The sequence below is a fragment of the Apteryx mantelli genome, chromosome 2, assembly GCF_036417845.1.
Source record: "Apteryx mantelli isolate bAptMan1 chromosome 2, bAptMan1.hap1, whole genome shotgun sequence".
NCBI lineage: Eukaryota > Metazoa > Chordata > Aves > Apterygiformes > Apterygidae > Apteryx > Apteryx mantelli.
The window spans coordinates 105429659-105448306 of record NC_089979.1 but is presented as its reverse complement, the minus strand read 5'-3'; the positions used below and the strand labels follow the sequence as shown (position 1 = coordinate 105448306).

At 36.4% G+C, this 18648-nt stretch overlaps 1 protein-coding gene across 1 annotated transcript in view; it reads left to right on the top strand.

The window, feature by feature from the left end:
- ABCA13 (ATP binding cassette subfamily A member 13) overlaps nt 1-18648 on the top strand; it is a 201396-nt gene that overhangs the window by 137944 nt on the left and 44804 nt on the right. Inside the window, exons 42-46 of the mRNA XM_067292433.1 lie at nt 8484-8538; nt 9189-9366; nt 12760-12875; nt 16075-16231; nt 17410-17663. Coding sequence (XP_067148534.1) covers nt 8484-8538; nt 9189-9366; nt 12760-12875; nt 16075-16231; nt 17410-17663 — 760 coding nt within the window. The remainder of the gene's footprint in view (nt 1-8483; nt 8539-9188; nt 9367-12759; nt 12876-16074; nt 16232-17409; nt 17664-18648) is intronic.

Sequence of the window (18648 nt, the reverse complement as noted above, 5' to 3'; positions counted from 1 at the left end):
TTTTATTGAAGTAATAGTTTTTTTTTAAAAAATCTTTCATGCTAAGGGTTTAGGGGTTTTTAAAGGTTCATATAGCATCCTCATTTATTTCAGATCCAGTTCTTCAAAAAAGCCTAAGGGATCAAGAGACCCAGTTTCAGCTGAAGTTTGGTAGAAGGTGACTTTATAGTCTCCTGATCGCTTTGCAAATTGCAATTTTAAACGTCCTTTTCAAAGGAACCTGTAAAATGCTGTTTAGTAGGGACCTTCTTACCCTTGTCTGGTTAGTGGGAGAAAGATAAAATATAAATCATTAATGAGATGCTGTTTGTGAAATGCTCCATAAAATAAAAGTTGTAATTTTTAGTAAATAGCAATGTTTTATTATACACAAACATATTCATCATAAATTTTAAAGGCCCACAAAGAAAAGCCTATTAAAAAAAAAAAGTTATAACAAGCTACCTCCATTTTTGTTATAAGTACAGTCTTTTCTATTTTATACTAATCTGGAACAAAATGTTTGTAAACTTTCATTCATAAGGAAAGCTAGACTGGTCTTCCATTCAAGTCTGTAACAATTATGGTGTTTATGATTTAGTAGTATAGGTCCAAATAAAATGGATCTAAGAACTATAGACTCAGCATGCCACACAACAGAAAGAAGAGATACTTTGAAGGTGTGACAAGAGACAGGCTCAGTCAGACGGATATAAAACATCCCACAGAAGGTACCTAAGGACAGCTCTGCTTAGCCTATAGACAATGGCATACAAGCATGAAGACCCTCAGGGTTCTTCCCCTGTATCTCCCTCTGCTGTCTGCAGAAGTACCACCACCTGGTTCACATCACCGTCCTTCTCATTCTTGCTGCAAAGCCACAGATTTTGCAACGTGCAATTATGTGGTAGGGTGTAGAAGCATGGGAAGTTGCACTCAGACAGGATGGAGTAGGCTGCAAGTGCCTCATCTTCTTTATAACCTTTTTAAGGGGAAATATGATTGATTTATTCAAAATCACGGATAAGCCAAAGAGCGAACAATTAATTGTTCATTGTCTCTTCCACTGCAAAAAATTAAGCATGTCGCCTGAAGCTCCTAGTGGCATTTCCAAAGTAAAAACAAGGCTCTGAAATGGGAAGTGGTTCTTCCTGCAATATATAGTTAAACTGTGGAGCTCCCGGCTGCAGGATGCTGTGGATGTTAAAGATCTCCATGGGTTTAAGGGCTGACTGGAGAAATTGATGGAGGAAGAAAAAACAAAGGAGGGATAGGAAATACAGTAGCACAACCTCAGGCTCATGAACTTCCTGAAATGCAGTATTTTGGAGACTGGGAGACTATTCTGTAGAAGTGTAATTATATTTGCCCTGTTCTTGCACTTTTCCCTAGGCACCTCCTAGTGACTAGCATAACAGGAGGAAGAGCTTTTGGGCTGACCCAGTTTAAACATAATCCAAATTTCTGTTCACAAATGTACCGTACAGATTATATTTATTTTTACTAATACTTTATGCATTAGCTATGGCAAAACATATTTTGGGCCAGATCTCTAATAAAGCTCAAAAAAATGTAGCTACGCAATTGTGAGAGTGTGAGTTTTGGCCACATTGGACTATTTATTTATTTTTTGTTCATGCCAGGAACAATGCTGTGTCTTCCAGTTCATTTGTGCAGTATAGTCTAGTGACCGTGTTACTTCTGGGTACAATCATTCATCAAGCTGTTTTGGGCTAGGAAACTGTCAAGGAAAAACTTGTAGAGATTATCAACTTATGTTTTTTTGTTTGTTTGTTTTGTTTTTTCAAATCAGATTCATTTAGTATATAAATATATCTTTTTAGCCAAAACGATGTAATTCTCCAAACTTTCCATGGTAGAAAGTAGAAAATAAAATGGCAATAAGACACTGGTCAACAGCAAGTCAGTGCTTGCTTCTGTTGTCAGTGGACAGTTTCCAGAAATGTCTCCTGTTTCTTTTGCAATTATATTAATATATTCTACTTGACAAGTGAGGAGAAGAGACTACCAAAGCTTTATACTCCCCCATCTTTCCTCCTTTATAATGTGGCTTCCAGGACTGGTAAAAATGATGATGCTCTTTTGTTCCTCAGCTGTGTAAAGTTAAGTCTTTCACTGGGCAATACAAGGGATGCCAACTGTGAACCTTTTTCTTTAATTAAAAAAAAAAAAAGGAAACACAGAAAAACCCTTGTGCTGAACTGTGTAGGAAAAACAGCACAGGAAAGAAAGGAAAGGAATTTTCTGATTTTCTGAAACTAAACTAAAAAAAAAAATCTTTTGAATTTTCCACCCCTGCCTACCACCTTCTATCTGTGATACCAGGAGTGAACAGAAATAGGCACGCGGATCCTTTTGTATTTCCAAATCTGTAACCATGTCTTACCAAAACAACTTGTAGCTTGTGCTGTCTGTGTTGGGATTGACATTGCTTCATTGCTTTCCAGAGCAATGCATATATGAATTGACACATACATGAATTAACATGTATGCAATCATGTTTCTTACTTTCTCTGATCAGTGAAATGGTGCCTCTTATTTCTCAAGTGTTTCATTTTTACTTTAGAGAAGATTAACAGGTCTAAAGAAGTCTTGGCATCACGGTGTTACTCTCTGAACATGATACTAAAACCCTGATATAGTGTAAGGATCTCCATGGTCACAATTTTTCTTGCTCCAAATTGCTTTATGCAGGGCTTTGGAGCCATTGGAATTGTTGGCTGTTACAATTTTTGGTCCAGGCCCATAAAGAGGCCTAAATCATCACTGTAAAAATAATGTGACCAACTCTCTGTCAAGGATGTACCCAGAAGGTTGTTATAGGGCAGCTGGAAAAATTCTGGTTGCAATAAGTCAGGAGAACGTAATGGTGATGGTAATGTAGATGTGGAAGGATTCATTTTATATTAAGAAATTTATGAAAAGGAGCAGACAAGGTTAGAGCTGAATCATATTGCATTTGTTGATACTACATGTCATGTGTTTTTCCCTTGTGAATGCTGATTTGGTAAAATTTGCCCTGAAGGCTGTTTGCACAAGTCTTGCAAATAGAATCCTCAAAAAAGCCTTGCATAAACACCACATGCATCTGTTTAATAGGAGCTTTGTCGTTTACAACTTCTTGGTTTATCTGTCATTTATGTTCTTTGTTTTGAGTTATTGTTTACACTTCAGGATTTTTTTAAAAAATCATTAAAGATGGTGTTTGGATATCAATTTAATGAGCATCATTATAGCTGCTTTACATAATAAAAAGGTACATAAAGGCAGGAAAGCAACCAATAAGTGATTTTTCCTCATACTAACAGCTGTATCGGGACAGATATGTATGTAAAGAAAGACAGTCTAGGTGATTAGAAGGAGAAATTGAGGAAGAGACAGATTATAAAAGTATACCGTGGGATTTTTTTTTTTATTTAAAAAAAACATCTACTAGCAAATTATACCAACTGTGTTGGCTTACTTTGCTATAGGATGATGTTTTATAATTTTCTCCTTAAGTTCAAGGGAACTTTTTTCCTGTGAATTATGAGCCAGTGTGTTGGCTTTATGTAAATTCACCACCTATTTTTGAATAATAGGGAAGGAAAAAAAGAAATCATTATGCTAAAAAATGTAGCAAATGCAGAAGACCCTCACATTCCAGAAAAATTGAAAAAATTAAAATAATGAATGGAAGGCAAACGCTGTGTATATTTAATGCTTTGATAGGATTTGGAATTCCAACACAGAACTGAACTTAGCTTAACAAGAACTTCCTTTGATTAAATGAAATTTAGTAACCCTGCAAAGTTTCATCTCAGTTGTGTGTGTCAATTTTCAAGAATGCAATTCTTTGTTTCATCTGCACCATTTGAATGGCAATTGACTGTAGAAAATGGTTACGACTTTTGAAAAGAGGAATTACTTCTTTGGACAATTCCATAAAAGAGCATTAATGCAATGCAGTTTGCTTTTTGATCAGTTTTATATTTTTTCCTTGCAATTATCTTTTTCACAGCCTCTGTTTATTCTGTACTATGGAGATATAGCAGTGTATTTCCATGTATGGGACCCAATTCATCTGCTGCTGATTTTTGTTTAGTAGCAATATAATAATCTGAAAGTTTTGTTCATTTCCTCTTGGGACATCTGTGCGTTTAGTAAATACAGGATGTGGTGATTTCAGGAGAGAGGCTATTTCCAGGCACATTAAATGCTTCTGAACAAAAGTTATTCTTTGTAAAATGTTTTGATGTCATTTTTGTCTCAGTTATGTCTTGCATGTTTAATTCCCTATGGGTCTTTTCAAAAAGTTTCAGCAGCATAGATGATCTTTTCCTATAAAGAAAACATTGACTAGGTTCTCAAAAAGTATAGTTTCCCAAACCTATGTATATGAGCATGAATTCATTTGCACAGGCAATTGTGCAAGCATTACTTCATAGCTCTTTCTTTGCTAGTGCTTATTCTTCTCGCTGAATTCAGCAGATAGATAGTTTACTTCTGTTGTAGGTGAACTCAAGAGTGGACCCTGATTTGACTTACTGCCTACTTAAGAGCAAGGAGTTGAAATAAGATGTTTGTAAAAATTGAAATCCTTTTCAGAGGTGTTAACCCTCTTTGTTTTTTTTAATATTACTTCAAAATAGGCAGAGCTGGGGTGAAATTCTTCAGTCAAATAAAGCTAGGAAAGGCCATTTCACAGAGTAATGGATACAGTTCAGATTAGCCAGGATTAATTCATGGAATACAATGGGGAACCTTCCTGAATTCCTGACAGACTGCCCCAAATCTGGGCACTTCTGGGGTATAATTCTTTATCATAGAACAGTTCACATGACAGGCTTACCTGTCTCTCAGTTCTGCGAAAAGGGAGGTGATTTAGCAGGTCTGCCTTGGACCTGGAGGTCTACGAGTCTTCTCATTCCCTGTTCATGAAAGATATTTTTAGAGTTGCAAGCCCTAAAATGCTAGCCCTTGAGTTGGAACAATTTTACTAGTAGGATTTCCATCATCTGAAGCTTGGGGGAAGACAGCATGGTTAGAGCATTCAAATTCTTGACCATGAAGGCAAGATCTTGACAATTCTGGGAAGCTCCTCTGTAACTGGAAGTAGGCTCATGGATATAAAAGAGGGGCCTGGAAGCCCAAATGATACTGGTTGTCAACTTAACTAAACAATAGCAGGTCCAAAAAGCACATTTCATGTTATTAACTTCTTGTTTTAGTGCTTCTGAAGTTATCAGAATTCCCATTTTCCAAAACTTTTCTTCTATTTTAGATTAAAAGTCTGCAAATCAACTTTTTTTTTTCTTCTTTCTTTCCATCCAGATCTAAAAATAAATTCAGATTGGTTTCAGTTTGTGTGTAGGGTGAAAGTCTGGTTTCATTCTATTTTTAACAATTCATTTCTAATTCAATATGATCCTACAGATGTGAAGTAAAGACACAGTTCTAGTATGCACACACCTATTCAATCAGCAGAAAAACTTACAATTTCTGGGGATCAACCTCTTTCTGCAATGTTGCTTTTCCTTTAAATAATTGCAATTTCAGCTAATACTTGATTCCAATGGGGAAAAAATAGGTTTCTCTGATACGCCAGTTTTTGCTTCAGAGCAAGGAGCAGCTGTAATGAAATGGTGCAATAATGGTGTAAAAGAAAAAAACAAAGGAAAACTTTAAACAGACCCTCTAGACAAATGACACGAAAGACTTCTGCAGACAGCATGTATGAATTAGTGATACTAGTGATGAATGAAAACCTTATTGGTTTGAATCTCCTTTTGATTTGTTAACTACCTTTGGGCCACAGTATACAGCTTTTAACCTTATTTGAGAAATATTTATGTTGTACTTGTTTTGTATGTGAGTTAATCCCCATCCTATATTGTTCAATTTTTAACTCCACAGTGACTTAGAGGTATTTTAATTTTTTTGGCTTAAAGTTGAGGAATGAAAACTTTAAGGGGTGAAAATAAAAATATAGATGTACTTGGTCTTTACTAGAATAAAGATGAGTTTTATCTTGACGAAACTGGGCTCTAACTAAATATGACACAGGCTATTCACATAAGTGGTACCCTTCAGAGTTCATCTGAGGCTAGTAACAATTCATTTCCTTGTCAAAGAAGATTACAACTGCCATTAAGATGGATTTTTTGTTGTTGTTGGGAACAGTAGAGATTTGTTTTAAAGATACCATAATTGGATAGTGCTGGTTTGATATCACTGCAGGAATTTCTGGTTGTTATTACCTTATTATTTGGCACAACTGTCAGGTAAACAGGCAACAAGAATAAGTCAGGAACAGCTTGAAAACCAATTGGATGGCAACTCTTGCTTTGACAACACCCTTTTTTTTTTCTTTTTCTTAAAACAAAAGCAGGAAAACAGTTTTTGCTCAGTTCTGCAGCCCATTATATTCCATAGACTGTGTTCAACTCTGAAGTTCAGTTTTCATTTCTGTAGTTTGCCAGATTATTTCAGTTTGGTTGTACCCAAGAATCAAAATAAGCATAAGAATGCATGGCCCGCTCAGGATTTCTCTCAGATTCCCAAATAGGATATCTTTTGATTTAAAGCCCTGTAGTTTCAGTCTGTGAGGTGTGTATTTCTGCCTGTTTTGATAATTTAGCTAAATAGTTTTTCTCTGCAAAATGTCATGCATGTACAATCAATAAATACGTCTTTAACACAGATAAAATACCAAGTTTCAATAGCAACCTTCCTTACTCAAGAAGATTAGCTATATGAACAAATACTACCTTAGGTTCTGTGTTAGGTTTCTTCTGTGATACAGATAACAATATATATCATAGCTGAATCTACTTCTGCAGTTAAAAATGCAGAAAACCAGCTACTGCTTACATTCATTCATTAGCTTTTGGTGCGTGCAGACTCAACAGAAGATGGTATTTGGTTAGGCAGCTCGATAGCTGAGTTCTTTCATCTGCTCGTTAAGGATTTAGCTTTTCCATTCATCTTGTCTAATGAGGTTTCAGCAAGAGAAGGGGTCACTTAGGTGTGGGTGGGTGATCTCTGTGGCTAATGACCAGAATAAGATGATGGTTGAGACCAGTGTTCCAGAAACTGAGTCAGCTCGGGGCTATTAAAAACTTCCCTCTGTGTCCTCCCACAAGGCTACACCTGGCATAGGCAGGGAGATGTAAAATGGAAAAGAAACTAACACTTTAGTCTGTGAACCTGAGAGAAAAGAGAAAAGAGAGATATATACTATTATTTATTATTAATGTCATATTTTATATGACATTATTTATGTGACATGTAATAGCATGTTGTTATGTCTCTGTTCATTTCTCAGCACCAGTCCAGTTTCTTTCTATCTTGAGTGCAAATGCTTAAGACTTAATGTTATGATTTTGCATTAGAAACAGAATTTTTGTTTGGAGCAATAGTAAAGCCAAAGCATAAAGAAATTTCATAATATTGTGAGACAAATTTAGTCTCATATTCATGTATCAAAAGTAATATTTTTATAATAATTCTTATTTGATCAGTGGTAAGTCAGAAGCTAAAGCTTTTTTGTTTCATTTTGTTTTGCCACGAAAATAGTAAAACACTGATCTTAAGCGAAATTGTAAATTTGTTCCAAATGGGAATATACCTCAGAATGTTTCTGGTTTTCCTTTGTTTATGAATTAGCTCAACAAAAAGAACAAAACAGAATTTTCTAGTTATGAAACAGTCTGTCATAAATATTCAGGTGGTTGTTTATAGTAAAATAATTTAAAGATTAATATGGGAGAGCAACTTAATTCTGTCAGATGTAAATCTAGTGACATCATCTTTGGTGGTTTACAGGCAAAGTCCTTCAGTTGGACTCATAAGCTTAAATTTGTGCTCTCACCTAATCAAACCTAAAGAGTGGTGTAAATTCCATCTCTGATTGAAGGAAGAGTATGAAAAATATATTTAAAAAACATACTACCCTCATGTTCTTTTAATTTGTAAATGAAGAAGAGGCAATTTGGAGCTGAATCATGGTGCTGGAAACAAATGATGCAACTTGCAGGTCCAGAGTCTGTTCAGTTGCCCATAATCATCAAGGAGGGGTACTTGTAAGGGCAATAGGAAGACTTTTGCATGCACTGCTTTGAAGTAGGCTATGTTCCAGTGCACAGTGTGCAAGGTGATACCTTGGCTGGAGCATCATTTCCTGTTAACGGTGCCCACAAAAGCAAGATGGCTGCAGTTCTCTTGCTTTTGGTTCTTACTCCTGCCCCCAAATTCATCTTGCTTCGCTTCTCTTTCTCTTCCTCCTTTTTTCTGCTCCTTTCTTTTTTTCTTCTTCCACTTTGGTTTTTATAAGTTCTGCTCCAGCTTTGCCTGCTTTACCTGATTTATTTCAGGACCAATTTTGTGTTCTTGGAAATCCAGAAAGAAACAAACTGTCATGTGAATTTCAAAGACTGTGTGCTCTAGAACTTGAAGCCTTGATGTAATATTTATTATTTAATAATTTATTTTTCTTTTCATAGGGATCACACTTTATAGCCAACCCTATGGGGGAGCCTTCCTGGATGAGGACAAAATGTGAGCAAACTCTTAAACTGTATGAAAGAGCTTCAGTGAGCAGACAGTTCAAACTGCTCATTTAATAAGCACGTATGTTGCATGCAGTAGATGTAGTAACTTGAGATGCACAGTTGAGTTACAATCAGTGAAGTATTTTCTCCAGTCTGCTGATTATATGTCCAGTCCACTGTTTATATCAGATACGTTTATATTATTTAGTAGACAAAAATACGGAACTTACCCTGTCTGTGCTTTCAAAGGTATTTGTGAGCAGGTCATTCTCAAGCAGATTAACTGCTTGAAACGATTGACATGTTTCTAAACTTTAATTTGCTGTAAAGGGGGAAATACTGTCAAAAGCTTCACTTTAATGTTCACACTTTGAAACACAGGTTGTGTTCTGTAACTCATGTATAGTTTTGTAAATTAAAACATCATCTTGTTCCAGTTCTCTAATGAGTTGTTGAGAGTGTACAAACATGGTGTTTGCATGCAGGATTGAAGTCCAAATGTCTATTGTCTTCCTCAGGCAACACCTATATTGCATGAACAGATAATAATTACATATTTGTTTAAGTAAATAATAGTTTTTCTGGTAAGGAGTTGGACTTGAAAATGTTTTTTTTTTGCCCTGTGTTTTCATTATGCCATTCTGCTTTGGACTCTAGAATGGAGAATGTTCGTCAGTGTGGGGTAGCACTGTGTATCATGTTGGGTTTCTCTATCCTTACTGCCTCTATTGGAAGTGCTATAGTAAAAGACAGAGTATCTGGCACAAAACGCTTGCAGCACATCACAGGCCTTGGATACAGAGCCTATTGGCTTGCGAACTTCTTCTGTGATATGGTATGTACCATGTGGGGCAGCATGTATCTGGATGTGACCTCTTGACTGTTTTGATACAACTTAGCAAAAGGAGATATGGTCACAAAACATAGAAATTAAATTTGAACTATGTAGAGCAATAGCTTTCAGCTGTCGTGTGTTAACAGTCATTGGGGCACTATTCCTGCTTTAGTACTGTGAGATAAAATTCTGTAAGACAGGGATTGTGCTCCCTGTTTTTCAAAGCTGAATTGTAAGATGGTAAAGTGCCTGCTAGCTTTAGGCACCTACACTGTTTTACAAATAAAAGGAAGCTGGCTAATCACCCTCGAGAGAGGTCTTCCACGTAGCAGTTCATAGCAGGAGTTTCAGTGTTTTGACCTGCCATTGGTGAGGCCTCTCAGATTATGGAAGAAGCCTGAAGATACTTGTCAGCTACTTTAAAGACTGTCTGTTGGTGGATGATATGAGATGTACTCGTAGCTGGTGCCTCCTATTTCTGGCAAGATAGATAGTGGAATGTAGTATTTATGAATTCATATACACAGAATGTCCTAAATCAGAAAATGGCACAGTCTCTGTTGCGAAAAATTATTTTTCTCAAAGTAATTTCTATCATTATTGGCATTACAAAATAGTATTTTCTGTATGCAATTCATGAACAAATAGGAAAACCTGAAAATTTTCTCTTCCTTTGAAAATATGAGGAAAAATGTTATTTTTCCCTAAACCTTACTCACCCTTTAGACCAAGTGCAAAGACACAAATGCCAGTTAGAACTAACTGGCAAGTCACATTTAAGCCATCATAGTTAAATGATTACTGAAGTAGGATTTTTTTTGCTTTCTTTCTTCAAGCCCGAGAAATTGTTCTCTATTCAGGCCAATAATCAAAGGTGGGGAAATAGAATCCACTTTCTCAACTGGCTAATTGCCAGTTGCAGATTTTTCATCAGCTGTATAAATGGATCCAAAGGGCTCCCATTACACATAGATTTCATGAACTTTCTTCTAATATCTTTTGCAAAGGTGATTCTTTAAAAACAAACTACAGAATTTCTTTATAATATATGCATAAAGTGTATGTGTATGTCCCTTTCTGAAAGGCTTTTGCATAATTCACTTGTGATGAGGCTTGCGATATCAGTGTGTTTGCAGGAAATTTGAGTTAGGCCATCTACTTCTGGGAAAGGTATAAAGTTCCTATTCGTAAAGAACTCAGGTTCTGCATGCTGGTAGTTTACTTAATAGCTGTTTTTAGTTGTAGGAACTTTCCAAGAAGATGGCGTTTTGGCTTGGGAGGTTGGTGTCAGAGGCAGTAGCGAACAAGTGGAGTCAACTGGTTATTCCTAAGTAACACAAAGATTTCTGGCCACAGGAATCTTCTGCACCTTGTTTGCATGCTAAACTGGGCTCTAACACAGGCAATGCAAAGGGCTAAATGAACTTCCTTGCCAGGAACAGAGATTTTCGCAACACTTTATTCTCATTCAAACTATTCTAAATCAGAAACATTAGAGCTTCACCCATCCATGCTTGAAATCACGACTTTTACACTCGAGGAAGCTTGAAGTAAGAGAACATTTATCCAGAAGTTATTTACTTAGGCAGTCAATCTTTATATTCCCTTTGCTGCTGTTGCAGCAGGCTTCAGTAAGAACTTAGTCCTTCGTCATTCAGCTTCTCCTTGTGCAGCAAAGTCAACTTCTTGTTATTTTTTGTCAATCTCTTCCTTTGAAAATATTCTCACAAATTCGGCATTGTACTGCATCATCAATCATGATCTGAGAAAGAACAGACACCGCTTTAAATGCTAATTGTGCTGCACTTAGGGACACTGAACACATGAATATAGAAACTGTTAAATTTGAACTCCTTCCACACATTAAGTGTTACAGGTTGTGTCTGGTATTATTTGTAATGAAATCTTTACTAGACTGCAAATGTATTAGATTTATGAAACTACTGTCTTGAGAATCTGGCTGTTCTTGGTGTATATATGCATGTGAATATTGTTCATTACTGTGTTCCTCAAATGAAAAATGTATAAATTTCATGACAGAGTTGCTTTCTATAGATTGATCTTGTGTCACTGTAGGGACAAAATTAAGGTTTTATGCTGGCATTTCTGCTTCGTGCATCCCAAACTTTTATAACATACTGTTCTTTCAGGTAAGATTTTTTACAGAATTTAATGCTAAAACTTATTTATTTAAAAAGTCCCAGGTCTGTTGAAACAAATCAGGACTTAGACGCTTTGTGCCTCCTCTAGTGTATGTTTTTAAAAAGCTCCAGAATAACTGAAATCTAAATCTGTGGAATGCTGTTGTATATTTGTATACGGCACTGAATAAGGTAGACCGCGAACAAGATCAGAATATTACGTTTGTCTCTACATTTTGCTTCATTGTCCTTCTCTTAAATTTTAAAAAATAACTATTTTCATATTGGCAAAGAAGTAATGCCCTGTGGTTTAAGTCTGAGGAGTTTTGCATTGCACTTCAGTATGAAAGTCTGATTTTAGCAGTTAGGATACTGTTTTTTTAATACTCTGAATATTTAAACAGACCTTGATTAATATTCATTTGTTACTTTTATTGCAGTTGCATCTCAGAATCCCAGCTATATTAGAAGGTTAGATGTTGCATCACACAGAAAAGGAGTCAGTCACTGCCCTAGAGAGCTCAGTTTTAATGCACAGAGCAGGTAGACAGTGAGAAGGGAGCTGAGAGCAGGTCTTTCACATCACGTGGTTGTTAGATGAGAGCAGAACCCAGCTCTCTTGAGTGCTTGGATATGAATCCCCTGTACTGATCTCATTCCCCACTACAAAGTATTTTGCTAACGTTATATCAGGAGACTATTTATCAAATGTTAACCCTGTTGCCTAGTGGCTAAATGCTTTGTCTGTTCCTATTAGAAGTTGTCATTTGCTTCATCTGCACACATTGTCCTTCATTAAAGTCTCTTTTGAAATTGTATCCTTAATATTCTCCTATGCCTGCAGCACAAATCAGTGAAACTGCTGCTTCTGGGTCCTAGCCTGTGTATTCACAGTATAGTTTGGGGCTTTGGAGTGATAGTCCCATATGGACCCATTATCTGGAAGAGTTAGCTTGTTAAACAGACGTGTTGGAAAGGTCAATAGAAATGGAAATGAGGAAAATATTCTGTATTTGGATTTTATTTTGTCAGGGTCAGTTACATGTGTACATCTGTGTGTAAGGAGGGGGGCAGTTTCACAGCCACAGTGAACCATGAAATATCAGTGGTTTTCTGCCTAATTCTGCTTAACTCATAGGGTAATTATACTCCAAATATGGAAATGTTAAATTGTAAAGCCCTTCTATGCTAATTGAGAAAGACCAAGAAGCGATACTCACCTGCTAAGTGCCCTTTTTTCTTGTGTTTCTAGCTGTTTTACATGGTTCCAGTCACCCTATGTGTTGGTGTTATTACTGCCTTCCAGCTATCAGCCTTCACTTTCCGAGAGAACTTGGCAGCCACCGTTCTCCTGCTGATACTCTTTGGGTATGTGATTGGAAATGTTACTATGGCATTATGGCGTGTAAGAAACAAACAAAAATCTTTAGGCTTGGTTTGCACCTACTGCTGGATGCATGATTTTCTGTCCTTGGAAATGATTATGATTCAGCAAAAGATAGTGAGAAAACAAGTTGAAACATGAGACTTAAAGTTCCACAGGGAAAGGGGAGGGAGACTTATAAGCAAAGTACTGGAAATGTCTCAAGGAAATACTCAGCCTGTATAACAATTATTTACTGTTAGAAATTGATTGTATGTTATCTTCCAGAAAGGTAGTAAAATAATGGCACAGTCAGGCCAGGTTTCCAGTGGTTAGCTGTGGAGAATATCATCAAGAACTGAAGATGTGACTGTCTTTTATTACAGTCTACCCATTTTCTGTAATTCTGTAATTTAACAGAACTCCAGGAACTTACATTTCCAGTAAGAAGACTGGCCAAACTGGAGCTCTGGACTGGTTGAAGAATTGTCTTCAACTGATATTGTGAGATAGGAAAAGTCCTCCCATCTCACCCTCTCACTTAAGTTTTATATGAAAAAAGTTATAAAAACATAAAATAACTTGTTAAACAGAGGGCTAGTTTCTCTATATAATGAGTGTACCCTGTGCTCAGTCAAACTAATGATCTGTGTGCAGTCCCAGGTGATGTGAGAAATGCTGAAGATGAATAATTAAGGGATAAGCATTCTGAAGAAGAATTCTCTTCCTTATCTCAAGCAACTAATGGTTGCTATCTTCATAGGTGGGATTGCATATCCTCAGAGGCAGATGCTTAGATAATGAAATACAACTGTGCTCATTAGGGAATCACAGGGAAAGAGAATAGAAGGACTTTCTGTAAGGTCAGGACATGTCCCATCCAAGGAATAATCTCAGATAAATACTTTAAAAAACTTAGTCTGTTTTCATCTTGAAACTGATTTCAAGATTTCATGCCTCCAGCAACTCTTTTTGGAAAACTATTTCAGAATCTCAATGTCTGGATGCATTCTATTAACTTCTAGCCTAAGTGTGTTTGGAGCCATGCTTTATACTTCTCCCCCATCAAACATCTTTTACTAGGCCAAGCAACATCTCTCAAGGACATTCCATATCATAAACTTCAGAGTTGCCGCTTTTCCTGTTTTACCCATTACTCACCCTAACTAAACATTCAATGCGATGAAGCATGTTGTGGTCATTGCATCCTTCCCCACCACTGTGCATTGTTTATTTAATTCTCACTTATTGGCATTCCATAATGTGTTTTTTTCTCTTAAAATCACATTTTTCTCTTTAAGTTACACTTGTGCAACTTTTCTGATCTAGAATAAAGGCAGAAATAGCCCAATTACATAGAAGTTAAACCATATGCCAGAAGGGTATGTGCTTGAAGGAATAGTCAACAAGTTCCTCGTGTACTACTTTAAAGCAGATTTACTAGTGCTTTAAAAGTTTTACGGTCTCATAACTAAACTGCATTTATTTTCCTTTTAGTAGTAGCAGAAGTGTTTTATAATGCTACAATTTAAGCTCTTTTGTTCAATATGCTCTCTGTTGCTCACAAAATAACAAATTATAGCTAAAGTTGAAGCTGACTTTTTCAGTTGGGAAGGAGGAGTTAGGATAGGAATGTAGGCTTGACTGGCAGATATTTTTGAGTCTGTGTTTGAACATCATACAACTTTAGTGCTATGTATTTGGAAATTCTTACTCACTTCTTAACATCTGTAAGTGAATAAGTTAAATTTTCCTTTCATTTATGCTGGAGTAACAGCACTTTAAACCATGTCTCTCTCCTAAGCTCTGTTTCCAAAGTTGGACTTGTATTTACACTACTGTAATTCAGAGCAAAATTTAGAACTGTGATTTCAGTATGTGCATGAAGGGAAGAAAAGATTGTGTGATTAAGACTGTCAACAGGATGCTAAAAAATATCTTGAACACTATTACAATCTTCCTTTGAGACCCTAACCAAGTCACTCAATCTTTCTCTTGCTGTAAACTGAGGACAACATCACTATTACTTCACAGCAGGATTGGAAAGTTTGTTTCCTAAGGTAAAATGTTTTGGTGTTCTCAGATGAAAATGTTTGTCTATAAAGTACAAAATACTGAGCTTAAAAGGGACTTTTATGGCTCATAGTCTAAACTACTGTCTAATGCACTGAAGAAGTGAAGTCACAGATTTTTGGCTAGCTGCTCTGGCGTTGAGCTTAATAAAATAACTATGTATACATATATTAGTATTATATATGCTACATATATATTTATGGTCATGCATTAGCGTGTGCTGATACCTGTGCTCCTTGCAGTCTATATGCTGTTTGTTTTCTGTTAGGTATGTCTGGCACTATGTTGAATGGAAAATTAATTTCTTTTACATGGCATTCATACTCATCTAATTCTCTGGGGTATTTTTTAGCCCAGATAGACTGTCTCACTGTTCTTAATACAAAATATGACTCCTCCATTTTGAATGGGCATCAGCTGACATCTCTGAGCTCAGGATTACTTCCCTACTCCTTTAAACATTTGCATAGAAGATCGTGTAGCTAGGAACCTGCTGTCATATTACCATTGTGCTGTGTGGTAACTATGGACTCATTTTTTATGGCTAACACTCTACTAACTGGTAGTCTGCTGTGATAATTAATAATGCTAAGATGATTTCTCTGGCATATTTCAGTTCTCAGGTATCACTGGCAGTATTAGTACCAGTACCAAGGATTTATGGTTGCAAGAAGTGGTTGCTCAGCATCTATGATTTAGATTTCAAATATTTGGTTTTAACTTTTTAACTGTATCTCTGTGTAAGAGGATTGTTGAAAGTTGCATGGTTTTGTGACCATTTAGGAACTAGGGTTGTGAGCTTTCTGGAACAGTGAAAGTAAAAATTTGCAGTTCATAAAAACGGATCGTGTCTGCCCATCATAGGGCAGCTCGTAAGTATACATCTACAGAATAATAAGGTAAGTTGGTCAAGAAAATATATTGCAAATTTGTCCTCCCTTCTCAGCTGGTGCAAAGGCTTGCATATCTTAAAAATAGGGAGTACCATTGTTGTTTCTATTATGGTAACTGTCAGGGTGTGGGGGGTTGTTTTTTTGTTTCTTTTCTTGTTTTTTTTTCTTTTTTGGAGCCCAAAACATAACTTATTTGTGGTAAGTTTTTGTTTTTGTTTTTTTTTTAAATTTGTTTCAGATATGCAACTTTACCGTGGATGTATCTTGTATCCAGATTCTTCTCAAGTTCAGAAGTAGCTTTTATTTCTTACATCTCCTTAAACTTTGTGTTTGGCCTCTGCACCATGCTGGTGACTCTCTTACCTCGTTTGTTAGCTATAATTTCTAAAGCGCAGGTCAGTATAAAACTTTAGCTTTATGTTAGTCGTGAGAGGTATATATGTGCACACAGACATGCGTATGTGTAAACAAGTGTGCGTGTGTGTATATATATATAAATATATGCACATACACACAAACAAGACTTTTTCCAACTGAAGAACTCGTGTATTTTAAACATTCTTGATTTTTCTGTCCCTGTGTATACTGTATTGCTTGTTACCATGTTTGTCTAGAATTCTAAGTTGCTTATAGCCAAAAAAAAAAAAAAAAAAAAAAAAAAGTTGAACTCTAATAATGGAAAAGCAGCTTTAATTGAAACCTTGACACTTTTCCAGACCATTAAGTTGTAATTTGCACATAATGGGAGCTGTTCTGGTCCATTGAATAGATTATATGCGTTGTGAAATGTGTTTGAATAATATTGACATAAGAGATAAGCCACTTATTCCTAGGATCTGTGATGCCCTGTATGAATAGTAATATGCATTCTCACTCCATGTACGTAATTACCATTATTCATAATGGTAATTAAGCAAGCTGATGGAGAAGAGATCCAGACCGTGTATGTTTGTATATCTATGCATATTCCAGGTCAAAAACTTGATGTTTGAAGTCAAATCTGGGCTTTGTGTCACTCAACTTTGGAGGCAGATTTCATGCTGAGTTGGGTTTAAGATTGTGATTTGGAGTGAATAGCATTTAAATATTAAAATTTTAACAGCAGAGGAATAAATACTCGGCCCTGCTCATTCTATTTTACTTCTTTATTGCAAATCATATTATATGGTAGAGTACAACATAATTCCTGTCACATACCAATTTACTGCTTAGCAGAGGAATAGCATAGTTTCTCCTGCTTCACATCAGCATTGCCTAGTGTGTTGGCAGTATTCCTGGCCCTGTGACAGGGAATAGACATAAGGCTGAACCCAGGTGTTGTGGTTACATCTAACCTACTTCCAGGTCCTGAATATAAAACCGCTTACATTGCTTATTTTCCTTCTGGCACCATCCTTTACGCACTAGCTATGCTGGAAACCCATATTTACCATTTTATGCACTTAAACAGAGTTCACCTCAAGTAATATTCAAATGATGTATCTAGCTTTATAAGTGTGCTTAATATACTGTTGGAGAAAACTCATTTTTCCTTCTTTTTTTTTTCTTTTTTGCTTGCTGAATCTTAATATAGAGTTTTCAGAACATCTACGATATCCTCAAATGGGCGTTTATTATATTCCCACAATTCTGCTTAGGGCAAGGTTTGATAGAACTTTCGTACAATCAGATCAAGTTTGACCTGACCAGCAGCTTTGGAATAGATTCTTATGTGAGCCCTTTTGAGATGAACTTCCTCGGGTGGATTTTTGTGGAAATGGCCCTACAAGGAACAGTTCTTCTTCTTTTACGGATTTTTATTCATTGGGATCTCCTCCAGAAAACAAGGTGTGTGGTATATTATCATTTGTGTTCTACGGTAGTGGACACTTACTGATTTCTCAGAGAAAGAAAATGATGGAATCCTTTGATCCTCTAATGAGGTTATGTGTTACCACTTTCTATTTCTGTACTTTTCTCAGTCGTGTATACATAGAAATAACACTTCAAAAGACAGGTGTTAGAAGGAAGAAAGGGAATTTATTCGATTAACTTTTAAACTGTGCAATTTTCTGTGAAATTATTTGGTTCTAGTTTAGGTTCAGTGGTCTCATCTAAAAGGAAATGTTTCTAATGTAATTATATTTTATATTTTATATTTTCTTTCTTTAATTTTTATTTCTGATTCCAAAAGATGGGCTGTCCAGGAAAGCTTTCCTTTTCACCACCTTTTTTTCCAGTGTAGTCTGGCTGGTGACCTCTATGCCTCACTCAGTCTGGCAGAAAAAAAAATCTGCTGCCTCACTCTTTGGCACCATTTTTCCAGAGGGACCTCAGGTGTTTTCCTCATTAGACTTCTGTAGGTACACCTGTAACATGACTAAACAGGTGCTTCCAAACATCTGATAATTGTGCTTCCAGTCATATGAAAGTAGTGTACATGTATGCTTGGTCATCTGAACAGAAACAGCTTGAATATCCCTTGATATGACAGGCATGCATTAGGACCAGGTAGAAGGAGAAGGGCTGTGAAAAGTACAGTACTTCAGAACCCGTCAGAGAAGCTATGCTATCTACTCTTTTTTTATGGGAACACAGGCAGCATTGTGATACAATGAGCCCATTGCGCAAAGAGTCTGGTAGGTCTGTTGTATGTACGAATTTGTACAACACAGATCAGCATGGGACTGTTCACCCTGTCTGATGTTGCTTTAGGCCAGAAGGGAAGGAACACAGGTTCCAGGTCTACATTTTTTTCAAGCTGTGTGCTTTTCTGAACTGAATGTAGCTTGTCTAGGATTTACACTCTTCATTTAGGCAGGATGGCATTGCC